The 16378-nt window shown below is 34.9% G+C and overlaps 2 protein-coding genes across 4 annotated transcripts; both read left to right on the plus strand.

Moving 5' to 3' along the window:
- The first annotated feature begins 1736 nt into the window (after positions 1 to 1736).
- LOC124307168 (holotricin-3-like) lies at positions 1737 to 2924 on the plus strand. 2 transcript variants are annotated; one of them, XM_046768606.1, is made up of 3 exons: positions 1737 to 1842; positions 1958 to 2238; positions 2327 to 2924. In XM_046768606.1, the coding sequence occupies exons 1-3, from the start codon at positions 1831 to 1833 to the stop codon at positions 2505 to 2507; spliced, it is 474 nt and encodes a 157-aa protein (XP_046624562.1). In that variant the 5' UTR covers positions 1737 to 1830; the 3' UTR covers positions 2508 to 2924. The 2 variants fall into 2 exon arrangements, with proteins under 2 accessions (XP_046624562.1, XP_046624563.1); XM_046768607.1 differs by having other exon boundaries at positions 1958 to 2178.
- An 8097-nt stretch (positions 2925 to 11021) lies between these two features.
- On the plus strand, positions 11022 to 15795 carry LOC124307181 (methyl-CpG-binding domain protein 3). Of its 2 annotated transcripts, XM_046768620.1 has the most exons (5): positions 11022 to 11266; positions 11411 to 11552; positions 13385 to 13438; positions 14963 to 15208; positions 15320 to 15795. In XM_046768620.1, the coding sequence occupies exons 1-5, from the start codon at positions 11136 to 11138 to the stop codon at positions 15416 to 15418; spliced, it is 672 nt and encodes a 223-aa protein (XP_046624576.1). In that variant the 5' UTR covers positions 11022 to 11135; the 3' UTR covers positions 15419 to 15795. The 2 variants fall into 2 exon arrangements, with proteins under 2 accessions (XP_046624576.1, XP_046624577.1); XM_046768621.1 differs by lacking the exon at positions 13385 to 13438 and having other exon boundaries at positions 11025 to 11266; positions 15320 to 15793.
- Positions 15796 to 16378: the final 583 nt, after the last annotated feature.

The following is a 16378-nucleotide window of genomic DNA, read 5'->3' on the forward strand; positions in this document are numbered from 1 at the left end:
CGACACGCTGTCAACGGTATCGGACCTATACTGTAGAAATTGGATAATCAGTGCTCAGTTAGGGAGTTAGTCACTGTAAGCATAATGGAATGGTAGGCAACTGTTAATAACTATGCTGCAATAAAAATCAATTCTTCACGCCATCGAGCATAGATTCGCTATGCGCGAGCACATGGTCCTGCAATCATTTCGCCACCAGAAAGGATCAGCACTTTTATTGATTGTTTGATTAAATTTATAACAGATCGTGCTGTCATCTGTGACAAAGTATTTGTATCAAGTTTCTCAGCACTGTGAAGTATGATGCAACCGATGATGCAAGTTTGACGACAATTGCTAACCACGAAAAAGTAGTTTAGGATTCGAAAACCGGTCGAAATGTGAAGAATTTTTGAAATTGTTGACACCAATTGATATCTCAAGTTTGACGTTTCCTTTTTACTATTCGATAATAATTTTGCAGTCACGGCACCAAACTCTTCTTCAACTAATTCACATATTAGCTAGAAATCCCCAGTTGCATGGCCAACGCTAAAATTACCTTCAATGTTCTTTAGGTAGCATTATCTAACCAGTAAAGTTAATTTCTTCTTTTTTTTAGTTCCTTTTCTTTTTTTCCTTTTTTTTGTTCTGCAAAAGATTTTTGCCAAAGTGTCGCACCAGCACGAGTCGCTTTCCTAAATAAAGCAACTCCCCAGCTTGCTGGTTGCATCTGGAGAAAGTTTCGTTGATATCAGCTTCCTAGTCTACAGTATGTGTAGTCTAGATTCACTGCGTATACGGCAGGGCCCACGGCAGCCACAATACTTCGTCTGAGCTGATATAAAAACACGTGTTACTTTCCTGGGATTACGTGAATGATGGAATCAGCAGGTGAATACCTTAGCAAACCTGCGATGGCCGGATCGAAGTTTCAACAGAACCAGTTCGGCATTGCAAATGAGTCGAGTTCCAGATTTGCTTATTTCCTTTTTACTTGTTCATTTTTTACAAGCCTTTCAAATTTAATGCTTGTTGCAAATTAGATTTCTCAATATCATGTCGTGTTTAGAAGAACTTTTTTTTCAGGATTGAATAAACATGGAGCATTGATAAATATCGCAAACTTGAAATTGAATTCAATCCTGAACATTTCCGATCTAATCTTTTCTGCAATAATGTGGATTCTGTAAAGCATCCCCTTAAAAGTTCAATAAATTTTTAAGGTGGCATCAACAAAAAAATTTGAGCATTCACGATAAAGATATATAATCAAGTATGGATAAATTTCTCTTAGTTATGCGCAAGAATCGATTTCCAAACAAAAAAACTAACACCAGACCAGTTAAACGACTGTCAATGTGCTGTGGTTCATAACTCACTCTTGACTGATCTGTACAGGTATATCCGTACACAAATGATATCCGTGAATGAAAATGGACGTATTACATCACTCGACTTGTTCGTGAAATGGCAAATTTAGAGAAACGCAATGAGGCCTGTAGAACGAAGTGAATTATAGTATTGATGCCCCCTCTGGTTTTCCATACTTTCTAGGTATTCAATTTAGTCTGATAGGTCCTCGTCTCACGAGATGTGAAGTTATGTATCTTAAGCAAATTTTTATGCCTATAAATGCCCTCAACACGCCCAACGTTACATACTTGGCATATCTGTAAATGGAAGCAGCCACTTAACAGTCAGGAGGTTGTTCGTGTGAGGTATGGTCACTTCAAGATCTAGAATTTACCATAATCTAGAAAAACAAGTTAGACCTAGGCGATCTGGTATAAAAGAAGTGCTTGTGCTGCGAATGCTATCAGTTCAGCAGATCGTGTGATAACCCAAAGCATGAAGCTGTCGGTAAGACTTCTAACTCATGAAGCCGACTCATTTGGCAAAGTTTTTCGAAAGGGTTAACAAGTGACCCCCTGACGCCCCCCAAGCTAGCCAATAACAGTGTTTCAATGCGTTTTAGTTGATGTTACTGGGGCTGCTAGTCCTGGCCACGAATGCTCTAAGCCAGGAGTCAGCCTCTCCAACGAAAGTTGGCGATACCAACGAAATACCGGCAGGTGTCATAATCACCCAAGCACAGCCCATCCAGGAACCAGCACAGACGGAAGATAAGAAACTAAATAAGCGTAGCTATGGGTGGGGACCCTGGGATTGGCCGGGATATAGTCACGGATGGCCCTGGTACGTATCCTCCTTTCTTCAGAACATCTTTATAACGCTGATCAACACTTTTGCTATAGCGTAAGGCCTTGAAATGCACAAATTAAGATCCTAAAACCGTTTAAATATCTCAAAGCGATTCTTCGAAACAAAAATGAATATTTCCTAGGCCCGGATGGAGTCACGGCTGGGGTCACGGAGGATGGAGTGGCCACGGAGGTCACGGAGGTCACGGAGGTCACGGAGGGTATGGTGGTCACGGAGGTGGTTGGCACGGGGGTTGGTACGGTGGTCACGGTTGGCCGTGGTGGTATGGCGGGCATGGCGGTGGCTGGCACGGGAAATGGTAGACTATTTGTTCTTTTCATCTTCCACACGGTGGCCAATAAGGCGGAGCGGACGATGCCCCCGACGAAGGTCGCTGACAATGAGCTCGTGAATTTGAGGTCACTCTCTCACCCCGAGAAAGTGCGATTCAATGCGTCCCGTTAAACGCGGAGAATAGTTATCACCGTAACATCGACGCGAGCCATTTCCTGGTACACTCAACTATTCATCTCCACGATCCAGCTACCGTACATTTATCATTTTACATCAATACTTGCGGCAATTTTCAATCATCGTCACTTACAATTAGTTTTTATTTTTGTATTATGATTATTATCATTATTCGTTGTTTATATTCGCATTTTCATGCTCGGTGTTAGATTCGTTGTTTTTAACTAACTGTATACTTGTATCTACTCGGACAATAAACTAAGCGAATAACAGCCGAATGGTATCAGCCTTTCTTTTTTCGTTCACGTACCTTAACTCTTTTCTCCATATAAGCTGACAGAAGTTCTTCGCATATCGTCAAATTCCTATCCGTATCCTGTGAAAGTATACGACATCGCAAATTACAAAAAGCGGAAACGGCGGGTATAAAAACTATATTCGAAATTACCTTCAAAACGTTTGTCAGGTCTCTTATTTTTTTCAATTTGTCGCACTGATCCGTCATTGCAAGTTGCGACTAGTCTCAGAGGACTTGGAAAGTGTAATAGCGCACTGGCTACGAATCTATATGGTGGATAATATATACGGTTATATTGTTGCTTAGGAACAGGATGAAAACACAAGGAAACCAAGAAACTCTACTCAGTTATTCAAAAATCAATGGGCAATATAGCATACGGAATCATGTTTTCGTTGATTGAGAATCAGGCGACATGATTTAAACTCACGATATCGACGACGCGTTTCTACATATTTTGACTTGTCAGGTTTGTGATGAACTTCGTCGATTTATTTGACTTACGTACCGGTGTAGAGCGAGACAATACCTAGCGAAAAGTCGAACAAAGTGTTTCGAGATTTGGTTCATCCTTTCGCTGCTCTGATAACTCGGAGCATCCGGCAGCTGTGAAGGAAGGAATATCGATCCGAAACAATTAACCGACCGTCGGCAGTCCGGAAACGAATGTTCGATCTGAACTCCGTCGATTCGGCGAATTCAAACGGTAACAAAAGCAGGAAATTCTACAATTAGAAATTGTACTCATTGTCAGCTCGAGATCAGTCCGATGATTTGGAACGGTATGTCTTGGTCAGAGTTTAGCCTAATGTTTTAGGTAAATCTCTAAAATTTATTTATGTAGCTGGCGAATTTATATTCGATGTAGACTTAAGAAGGTTTACCTTTAGTATTCACTAATTCTAAAATAAACTGGGGTAACAATGCTCTTACTATGGTAATGTAGGGAACTCGAACGAATCTGTAGGTTAGAGCTAAATTTCGTAAAGATATGCTGCGTGCTGCAATATCGTAGAATCTGTAACGAACACTGTTGACAATTGAGTCTGCAATGAAATTACCAGTGAAATGTCACTGTTTTGATCAAAAAAGGAGTGGGTCTTTGTTGCATTCAAAGAATTTAGGAAGGTGTTTAAGCATTCTGATACCTCGACGTGGAATGTAACTTGTAAATGCACGTATACTGTTATACAAAATTCTTGCTTCATGTAATTCTTAATGACATTTACAGATAATTTACAGATATAGGAAATTGCATGTATGCAAGTCATTAACGACTTCAGATGAATATTTTAGACAATTTATCTCTTTATTTCTCATCCACTCCGTGCCTGTATTTGATTACTTCGCAGTAATTGAACATTTCTATATTCACCTACGTCAAGAGCACATAAACTTTGTCAAACGTTCTGAAAATCTTTTGGAGGCGTGTGTAGCCCGAGTGCTTGTTCTGACGTATTTTAAGGTTGAAATTTCGGAAATTATAGACATTAATCGTGTTCTATTTCAATTTACCGCAACCACTGCGCCACAAATATTCAAGGGGGAATTGCCTCAATGAATAATTAATTATTTATTATAGGAACAACTTACTTGTTTAATTTGGATAACGCGTAACCGATAAAAATACAAGAAAACATCACTGTAAATTTTTGAATTAGGGAATTTCTGCCTAATCGTTGGTCTCGATATACTAACGTTACCGGGCTAACATTTTGGACGGTGGAATGTAACGGTTTTGGCTCCAAATTTCTTTACGATATAGCCACACGTTCGGTCAATAAGACATTTTTATCCGTAGGGTAAACCCAGAATAAACAAATGAAAGATCGTGTATAAAGATTTTAGATGGTAATTCAAGGTTACAGTAGTGTGACGATTTGTATTGGAAATAGGAGAAGAGACAGAGAGGGAGAGAGAGAGAGACGAGTTTGGGTCGAAATAGTTAGTAGATCTACGTAGCTCGAGAAAATAAGACGTGTGACAATGGTGATTTGCAGCGAAACCCTGGCCAGGTAGAAATTTTAACTAAATATAGAACCGAGAACAAAAAGACCTCAACCACAATCTTTTTTATTCATTATTGACATCGTCCATCGTCTTCTGTACACATCTGTATGTCAGCCGAAAACCACCTCGCTCGTCTCAGTTTTATTTTACGGATAATTTTCTCCTTACTCATCGTTTTCTTCTTTTTATTTATACATGTGTGTGTTATTTGTTATTTATTATTAGTATTAGTTTTTTTTTTTTTTAAACTATCAGGCTAAGTTTGTTAGACCTGCGACGAGTAGTGTCCCTTTTATCCTGTAAACATAAAATAGCTAAGTTAAGAAAGTGTGGAGAAATAAAAAAGCAAAAAATATAAATTCCAAAAGTTATATAAAGAACTCATTTTCTCTTGGTGTCTGATTCGATGTGTTTGTGTCTTTTTCTTATTTTAGTGCATAAATCGCAGAAGAAATAAAATCCTTACAGTAGTTGTTGAGGAGAAAAAAAGCGTTTTATGTACTGACTGTTCTTTTTGCAATCTTATGTTTCATCACATAAATAGATGTATTCAATCAGGGACTTAAAAGCTTGGATTCTCTGCAGTTTTATCGGTCGATGATCGATTTTCGTCAAAGACCTTGATCATCTGTTGCTGATATCAGTTGGAAGAAAATTTTCGTAAATACTATGGGAAAAAAATACAACATTGTTATTTATAGGGATTGAAAACAGAATCGCAGCAGATGTCCGAACAGATAATACATAAAGTTATAAATTGCATTCTAATTCTATTATTTCTAAACAACATGGCACTACTTTACGTGAATGAACATCTTTTACAATTGAACACAACCTATCAAATTTCCGTCTGTAAAAACTTTACGTGAATTACATACATTTTTTACGTATTCTACGTATATAACTTACGTCTCCAGTTTCTTACGTAATGTATTATACGTTAGCAACATGGCATTTGCGCAACGCAGGCGTGTAGTCATTGTCAGAATCTTACTTCCGTTAGGGTTCCCAACTTAGGGATTTTCCCCCCAAATTTAGGGGGTAAATAAGTGGAATGAGATTTTTTAGGGGCTTTATATTTTTAGGGGGTATATTTAGGGATTTTTTGACTTCGTATATATGTGTTTTTTTTTTTATTGAGAAAAATAAAGATGTAAAAGTATAGGCCCTGGGACAATAGAAACTTAAAGCTAATCATATTTATTTGTTGACCTAGCGACTTAGCGACATCTAGTACAAATATATTACAACTACTTTGCGGTGACTGGTGGTTATTTTTCCTATGCTTACTGGAAATACATACGTTGATTTTTGTTTACTTGTTTAATTCAATTTTGTTATTGTACTGCTGTGTCGACAAGCAATTTGTTAATGATGCCTAAAGAAACTAAAATTAAAAAGAAGTACAGTCAGAAGTACACGAAGATTTGGGAAATAGTTCCAGATTTAAAAAGTAAAGAAATTTCATTGCACTTTTGTAATTTATAAGTGATCAAGATAGACAATGTTAAATTCAATATTTATGATCTTTTACCATAGAATCATCGGCGTTATCGAATTCTAGCAGTACCCGTTCTTCAATAAAATTCAAAAGAGGTATTTTTTATTTTATTTAGGTACATAACCGACAATCAATGTTATGACTACGCACGTTTTTTGGAATGGACTGGTCGGGCAGTACAGGATGTTTGTGATGTCTTATTTTTTCAGGTTTTTTAAAGATTGTTTGGAGTCTGGTGTGGACATATATACAATATATATACACATATACATATGCATATATATATTCATATACAAATACATATACTATAAAATATTTATAAAAAATTATGTGTTGTTGTTATTGTCGTGATTGAATGTTTTCCTATTTGTTGTGATTTACTATACTTATATCTGTATAGGTACTGAAGTCATGTATCGTTATTTACAATTTATGTTTTTATTACAGGTTGGCTTGTACCTGATGTTACGAATGACACATTGGTGACTTGTAAATATTCCCGTGTAGTGTAAAATCCCATAAGAAGGATTTGCGCTGTCATGCTAAAACTGAAAAACGTAAAAAAGCCACAGTCTGGGAAAACTCAGCAAAGGCATGTAAATCTATATCTGAAATATATAAGCCAGCCTTATCAGAAAATAAAAAAAATCGCCGAGGTGAAAATGACTGCCTTTATCGCCGAGCACTGTTCTTTGTTAACGGTAGATCATTTAATTAATATACTTCCTCAGTTGGATCCTTCATCAGATGCTCTAACAAGCTTTAAACTTCATCGCACTGAGTGTTCGATGTTAATAAAAAATGTGCTTGGTCCATCAATGCTTGAAGGTTTAATTGAAGAGATAGGAGATTTTCCGTATTCGATTATTATCGATGAAAGCACTGATCTTTCGACACAAAAAGTGTTATGGTGCTCGTTTTTTCACACAAGACATGGCAAGTTGTCACAGCTTTCTATAAAATAATAAAGATAGTAGAAGAATGTGACGCAAAAAGTGTACATGAAGCAATTATAAATTAACTCAAAAAGGATGGCTTAAAAATTGAAAATATCATCGGAATCGGCGTTGATTGAGCAAACGCTACGGTACGTAAACATAATTCGGTGACTGCTATATTAAAAAGGGAACTGCCTGATTTAATTATTGTCAAACGTGTTAGCCACTCTTTATATTTATGTGCGAACAAAGCGGCTAAACTATTACCACGCCAATTAGAATTTCTTGTGAGAGAAACCCATAATTTGTTTTCACACAGCCCTAAACGTTTGGACCACCACAAAACATTATTCGAAACCATGAATGATAACAAGGATCCAAAAATAATTCAAGTAACCCGCTGGCTCGCTCGCTATCAAGCTATTAACACAATATTGGAGCAGTGGGAAGAATTAAAGCTGCTTTTTTCAATTGCTAAATCTAATGACTATATAATGTTACATGGTAGAACAGCTTTATGATATCATGCGGAGGCTTCCTTTTAAAGTTTATTTGATTTTTCTAAAAAATGAATTAAAAAATGTGACTCAATTAAATTTACTTTTTGAAAGTGACAACGTTGAGCCTATCAAATTATTTGAGGATTTGTTATTGTTATACAAAAACTTGCTAAGACGACTTGTTGTACCTTCACAATTGGAAAAATTGGTGGACTGTGAATTGGTAGAATTTAATTCCCGCGAGCATCTGATGCATACAGCATCAATGCATTTCGGTTTTGATTTTCAAAATATATCACAAGAACTTTAGGAAAATGATTTGTTGAATGTCAGAGAAAGATGCAAGAATTTTTTATGTGTCTGGCCGAGCAGATCCAAAAAAGGCTTCCGGATAATTTATCAATGTTAAAAACACTTGCTGATTTGCATTCAAAGGTTGCTACATCTCAGGTCAACCACGATATAACACCAATATTGAATCACATTCAGCGAACTCATATTTATGTCAACAAAAATGACATCGAGTCTAAGTGGAACCAATTGAGTAACAAAACATGGTCGAATACTTTTACTTCAGCTGATTTTTATTTTGAAGTTTATAATGATTGTGACGCAGCTGGCTGTAAACGTTTTGAAAATGTCTCAAAATGCGGACTAGCATTTGTCACGATTCCAATTTCAAACGCAAGTGTCGAACGCGCATTATCTCCATCTATAAAATCGTCAAAAATAAGTTGCGGAATAGACTATCTATTGAAATGTTACAAAGTGTGATGATGGGCCGATTCACCTTAAATCGAAATGGTGGATCTTGCGCAACATTTAATCCATCCGATAAAATGTTAAGTTTATTCAATGTCAACATATATGATTTCAAAAAATCTGAATCTTCAGAAGAAAACGAAATTATATTTGAAGTGTTAAATAATTTATCAATAAAAAATATTAAAAAATATTATAGCATGTTACTTATTATTTATTAATTATTATTAATTTATTATTTATTATTTTATACAGAATATTATTTTTTCAGGGGGGTTTCTAAGTAATGGGGCGATATTAGAAGTTTTTGACTTCAGTTTTAGGGATAAATATTTCTGAGAGTTGGTAACACTGACTTCCGTAGACTTTTTATGGACAGAGCCATCCCTTGCCGAGAGTATAGTGAATAGTCTAGTCGATAAGCTCAGAATGGTCTAAAATAGAGATACTGCTCTTAAAATTAGTGCGATAGCTCATTGGATTCGGAATGACGCTTAGACAAATGTACTAAAAAATTTTATCAGCACATAAAAAGTTGCAAAAGTTATAAACAATTAAAGATGAAAAAAAAGGCATTTCGTTTTTCGCCAATATCTCATAGACTATTCATATTTCTGAAATTAAAAAAAAAGATTCTTAAAGAGGAAGAAATTTCCAATAAAAAACTCCTAGCTCCCGGAACTCTATCTCCATTATTTATAATTTTAATTCAACGCTGAAAATGGGTCTCCGCGCTTCGTTTTTAGGTCGCACGCGTGGCGTCAAAAGCGAGTACGACACGTTGATTAATTTTTTTAAGGTATTGAATATTTTTTAAAAATTTGAATAAATTATGGTGTATTTTGAACACTTCAAAAAATTTATCCTCGTTGAAAATTTTACTTAAAGTTAATTTTTCAACAAGTTAAACGATTGTTAAGTAACAAAATTTTCTCCAACTTCCGTCTTCATTGTAAATGAAAAAAAATGTTTAAATAACTGTCGCAAAAATATTTCGCTTCGTCGAGCCTTTCTTATATACATACTCAACAATATCACGCCATAAAAGTTGAAGAAATATTCATACTTTGTTTATAATAATTTTTGTACTCGAACAAAAAATGAAAAATCCAAGTAATACTGTTGAAAAAAAATTTTTTTTTCTCAATCATGATATTATCGTTTTTTTTATCAATACAAGATATCAATTGATTTGCAAAAAAAAATTTTTCCGCCATTTGTTCATAAATTTTTTACAAACAAATTGATTATTTGAATATTTTTTCAAAATTTTTTTTTCAGAACCTTATAAAATTAAGAATATTATGCTTTAAAAAAAAAATTTTTTTCCCAACAACAATTTTTACTTGTTTATAATCGTTTTTTTATATTTCTATTGTTTAAATAATTAGTTAAGAAATTATTTTTTATCTAAAAATCATAATTGACAGTCCTCTATAAAGTAACAAAAAAAAAATTTTTTTTATCAATAATTAGATTGTTTATTAACTTATCAATTTGTTATAAAGAAATTTTTAACTTTGTTGTATTTTTTTATCAAACTTCTAAAAATTACAAAAACAACCATACATAACAAAGTATAGGAAAAAAATTTTTTCAATTTTTTATTGTAATTTTAAAAAACACGGGCTACAAAAGTTGCAGCGGCTGCTTCATTTGTCTACTGAGAAACTAATATAACTCTTAAATTATTACAGATACGAAAATGAATATTCAAGTCGATTTTATAAAGAATTAAACGATCTTTTAAATTAGTTATTAAAAAAATTTGAAGTTATTGTTAATCTGTTGTTACGCGCATTTGGTTATAAAAACTGATGTTTTTTCGATGTTTTTGGAACTTTTATGACTTCTAACTTTTAAAATAATGCAGATACAGTTATAGACCTTCAAGGAAATTCTGTTAAGTAATAAAATATATTAACGTTGCAGTTGTTTATTAATAAATAATGTCATTTTTCAATGAATTTATGCCGTTTTTCTCTGAATATAACCATATTGTTATTTTTTCCGTCCTTCCAAGTTCACCATCTTTGCTCAGTTTACTCCGTTGTTTGCGATTTTTTATGCAGGTACTAAACCGTTTCGTCGAATTTTACAACCAAAAACCTCGACAAACGCCAATCGCGCAACTTTGCCGCATAACGCGTAGTCATTGAACTCTAGTCCATATAGAGTTCAGTCCGTATAGTTAATGTAGTATACTTTCTTGCCACCGGGTGCTGATTTTCGAGGCGATCGACACTTCGCGGTAGTCGAAATTTCCACGTGGATCCGGTCGAAACGGTATTCCTCCTCGTAAGCGCATTGAAATTATTGGACGGTGCTGCCGCGTCGGCGCGAGTGGTTGGCGAGCGAAGTTCGCGGCCGCATCTGTAAATCGAAATGGTGGCCGAGTGTTGACGCGGGTGCAACGCGACGAGGGACTCAACAACACGCTACGTTAGAAAGATATCGAAGTGACTGACAAGATGAATATGTCAGTAGAGAAAAAAAAATACCCGTCGGCACTGCCAACGAATTGGCCGATCAGAGACGAACAATCGAGGAAAGCTGCGAGTCAATTATCCTCAACGGGCAAAGTTGACGTTTACTACTACAGGTAAGAACAAACCGACCCCCCCCTATTTTCTGAGTATTGTTTCCGATTGGATGATATCAAAACTAGGCTATTTTATCTGGTTCCTTGAGATTTTTGTTTTCGACTTACTTCACGTGAGGTAACGCTGTTATTTTTCGATTACAGTCGTGGCGTGAGGAACGACGCGTCCCTTGTACCTCCGATCAGGCAAACTGCGTCGATTTTCAAACAGCCAGTAACTATATACAAAACACAGGAGGGAAAAGTGAAAGACGTCAAACATGGTAATCAAGACAAACCAAAACAGGTACGCAAATTCAAGACTCATTTTGTTAATATGATACAACGTGGGTACCGGGACACTGTATTGTTGTTGCCGAATATTTTCAATTTTTACTTGAGGATGTAGTAGGTGTAGTTGTCATGAAAGAGAATTGCGAAATGAAGGTTAAAAAGGTGTACCTGATATTGATCGAGTTCAATTCCATTTAAACAATATCTTCTTGAAAGAAAAAAGTTTGCCACAAGATCGTCAACTTGGTGTAAAACAACCCGGTGATCCGCGTCTTGAGAGACGTGTCACACTTTTGTAGAATATATTCGAATTCCACAAGTGTATTCGTCCTCCAATTCTAAATCGTCGTTGACTTTGTGAATGAATTTTCCACAAATCATTTTAAATAAATTTGTTAATCAAACTCTCCAGTTCACAAAGAAAAATGTTTGCAACGTCATACATTCAAAATAATCCATAAAAAGAGAATTTACCTATGAATAAAACAGAATTGTACTTCTAATTAGTAATTGTACAATCTTTGTGCTCTCGGTATTTGAATAGTAGCGGAATATAGAATTTATGAATTGTACTTTTGTACAATGTAAATTTCGAGAATATTATTTCATTCAAATTCAACTCTAATTGCAGCTTCTAAATAGTTTTATCGTCATTCCTTTGTGTTAACCCTTTTGCATCCAAAACAAAAAAATATTTTTCCCCATTTTTTGGTACCACCTCGGGTGTAGCAGCTGAGCAAAGTTACGCCTCAAATTTCTTAAATAATTAATGGCTCGCTGTATGAAAATGTGATATATTAAGAAAACTATTTTCATTGAAATTTCACTTGGTTGGACTTACATTATACATGAATAATTCGTTCAACATTTGATAACCAGTAATGTTAACTATGAAAATAAACTTACTATGCGAATATTATAAAACTTGAATGCATTCGTTTCTTATTTTTTTGTCAGTCAAGTTAATAATTCGCAAAAAATTGCGGCTGTGAAAAATAATTGAAGTAGGTAATTGAAACACATGCAGTTTGGTTGCACATATTAATGGTACAATGTATTGAACAATTAGTGAATACAACTACTCTTTTCGAGGCACTTCAGTTTGTTAATATATAGCACGATCATTTTAATCACGTCGCGCCGAACATTTGTCCTGGAATCTAATGAATGTTTTTTTTTATTGAAATATAGTCGTTGTAACAAAATCCTTCTCTTAGTGAGTGCAAAGTGAACTGCATCGTTCATTCATGTAACACACATATTTATACTGATACGTGTAACAATGGATTTTAGCCGATATAAAAGAAAATTTTTGTTCGTTTTTAGACCGATTAATCCGATATAATAAAAAAGAATCTATGCAAGATTTTCTTTTTTCATCTAACTGTTTGAATAAAAACAAAACTACATATTCAGAACATAATAGCGATAACGTAGCTGTTATGAACAAACACCAAAACTAAATTGGGAAATGAAAATACGTTTGGTTTTTCGCGTGATACTCGATGTTTTATACATACATAAATAACTGACTATCTTTTCGTACAATTTATTGATGATTGCGATTGTTCAGATAGCTGAATCAATATAAGACCGTTCGAAGTAAGCGTACAAATAATTTACAAACGGCGACAATAGCCCAACGTCAGTTTTACGTATTACATGCATAATTGAACTACCTCGTGAGTTTTTTGTAATGATTCTAAACAAACATCAGCATTATTTTTACACGCGTTAGAATGTGTGTGGATGCATCGACCTATATGTGTAGTATTCATTATAGAATATAGTTTAAATCTTGATATGTATGATACCAACCATCGTATGTAACATTCATTCGTTTAGGAAGGGGCCGAAAAGTCTGAAGGCAAACATGGCTCTCAAGACAAACCGAAGCAGGTAATTCACTTGGCACGAATCATCATCATGACGTTAATAAATTAAAATGACGTACAAATTTATTACAATGTATTCTTTTTGTTGCGAGATATCTGGGCGAGATGTTCGATAGGAAGTTCAAACAAAATTTAACATAGGGTAAATCCGCCTGTATTTATGTGAGCCAAGGTATATTTTACCGATCGACATTTGTCAATTTTTTACGAATTTCTCACTCTCTCCATCATTTACCACGAAACAAATATGGATCGGTAAAATGTACACCGAATTTTATAATTGCAGGCGGATTTATCCTTCTTATACTAAAATGCCCATGGAACATCTCACCGAAATAATTTGATATATATATCATATACATATATACGGGATTTTCGTGCTCAACTAGACCAGTTTTCTCGTTGTTTACATTTTTTACAGTTTTTCAGCTTTGCATATTACTGAAAATAATCCTGGAACTTTTTCATCAAATTTCTAAACTTAACCGTTCTGATTTTTTTTTTTGTAAATTGTTATACCATATGAAAATCAAATATATCGCATGAAAATAGTGTACACGTACACAAAAAGAACGCTATTTCAAAGGGGTTTTCAACGGGATTCTGGCCGCAAAAACCGAACTGAACTGTTGGTAAAAAATTTGCAGAACGATTAATTCACGTTGATATTTGAGTTCTCAAAATGTTTGATGTATTACCCCGAATTTTTGATGAAATAGATAGAGCTCACAGACAAATTACAAAATGTTCAACTTTGATAATTTTGGAATAATAGAGTGAACGCTAATCCGGTGAAAGAATATTTCTTAAACAATTCTCCATGAAAACAATGGAACTAGTATTGTGGCTGATTTTCCAGTGTAGAACATCACCATTAATTAGAATTTTTTTCGTACTCCATTTTACTTTTCATCCAGTATTGCAGTTTTCCAGGTCTATGCATATACTATTTAGGAAAAAATGTATCTGCGAAATAATTGAGTTTAAACAACTAGAGGAGGCTTTCGTCATTACGACATAATGAAATTGAGCAGCTTATAAACAAAAATTGCTAGATAATTCACCGAAAGAATTCGCCTAGTCGAGAAAGAAAATCCCGTACAAAATTTCCCTTCGTTTAGTTATACTGTATCTATCGTTCGTAATTGAAGTATCGGACGAACGTTAAGGCATGCTTGTTCATAAACATAGTAAAACGGTATATGTATAGTTTTCATAATTTCATAACGCTATTCATATAATATGCCGAATAGACTTACAATTAGGAGTGGTAATCTGTGTATAAAATATTTCACAAGTACAGAAATAGACAAATTAAAAATTGTATAAGATTGGAAGTAAAAAAAAAAAAAAAAGAACTTTCGGTCATTCTAAACTGTAATGCGCTATAACTTATCAGCTAACGTTGCGGACTTTGGTGTACATATAATGTAATATTTACGGCATCGATTTATTTTATTTTATGCATCGAGCGTGAAATGCCGTTCACGTTAATCCGGGTATACATAATAAATCCTTAACGTTACAGCTCTTCTGGGAGAAGCGGCTCGAAGGTTTGCGGGCCTGCGACCCGGATGGTTACGAGTTCGACGGGATGGACTTACCAAAGACTCTGAAGCCGGTCGGCCCCTACGTAACCGAGGAGACTTTACTTCAAAGTGTTGCCACAGCCCTCCACGTGTCTTCCCAACCCGTAACAGGTCAAACTGGCTCGAAAACCGCTTTAGAAAAAAATCCTGGTGTTTTTCTCAACCCGGAACAGCCCCTCGTTCAGGTATTCCTTGTTTTTGATACCTGCCTCAATTTACGAATCTCGATTTCGAGTAATAATAAAACTAGTGGTGGTATTTATGGCTTGATAATTGGGATATGTATTTTTTTTTAGGCAGTAGCCATTGCCGACGATGACATCAAACGACAAGAAGATCGCGTTACTGTAGCGAGGAAAAAGCTACAGGATGCTCTCAGGGGCATAGCTACTTGAACGGCTATAACGTAGCACATTGGAGGATACTGCAAACTGATTATTTATAGGACAACTGTGAAATATTTTTCGTCCGTCTTTCGTTTTTTCTCTATTTTCTTATTATTATAAATAATTAATAAATAATAAATTAATAAAAATAATAAATAATTATTAATAAATATATTTAAACATCATATGAAATTGGAACGCTTATACATGTCCCGACCTTCCTTGAAATCAAGGACTGGAAAACGATTTCGACAAAATTCTGTCTTCGTTACAGTTATCTAGTTTCGTTATTAAAGTGGGTATGTTCGATTTTTTCTTCTTTCTTCCAAGTGTCTTCATAATTGTTTTCGTTTTTTACCGGACTTAAGGAAAAAAGAAAACACAAATTAATATATTAAAAAAATAAAATAAAAGTGCAATTTAAATCACCCGATACATATTTTATTCACAAATCTAGTCTTATCAGTGTTTACGCACAGCAGAAAATAGTTTTATAATTAAGTTTCGCCGAAGAAAGCAAACGAACAGATAATTATTCACCACTCCTAATCACCGTTATTATATTTCATTTTGCAGCAAACATCTTAAAATGTTTCTCGGAAAATGAGGGTTAAGTTAAAACTGGTTCTCACCTCGACTACAATACACTAAAGTGTTCCCATACCCGTACACCCGTAATTTGGCGAAATTCTGAAGCGGACGGGGAGAAGGAAGCTGGCGTTTATCGAAAATTGTTCCAAAAGGACAGACCTAAGGTATACACAACGGCAAGAGGAACTAAAAGAGAATCAATAATAAAGAATCGAACAAACACATCATACCGTGCACTCCGTACAGGGTGATTCAATCTCAAAGGGACGAATAGAATGAGTTGAAATGGTTCGCTCGTGCACACATGTCCTTTGAAGTAAACAAACTATACTCAGAGAAATGTTTTTAAATATAGAAAAGTATGTTTTATAGAAAAAA

This window comes from Neodiprion virginianus, chromosome 6 (assembly GCF_021901495.1).
Source record: "Neodiprion virginianus isolate iyNeoVirg1 chromosome 6, iyNeoVirg1.1, whole genome shotgun sequence".
In the NCBI taxonomy this organism is placed as follows: Eukaryota; Metazoa; Arthropoda; class Insecta; order Hymenoptera; family Diprionidae; genus Neodiprion; species Neodiprion virginianus.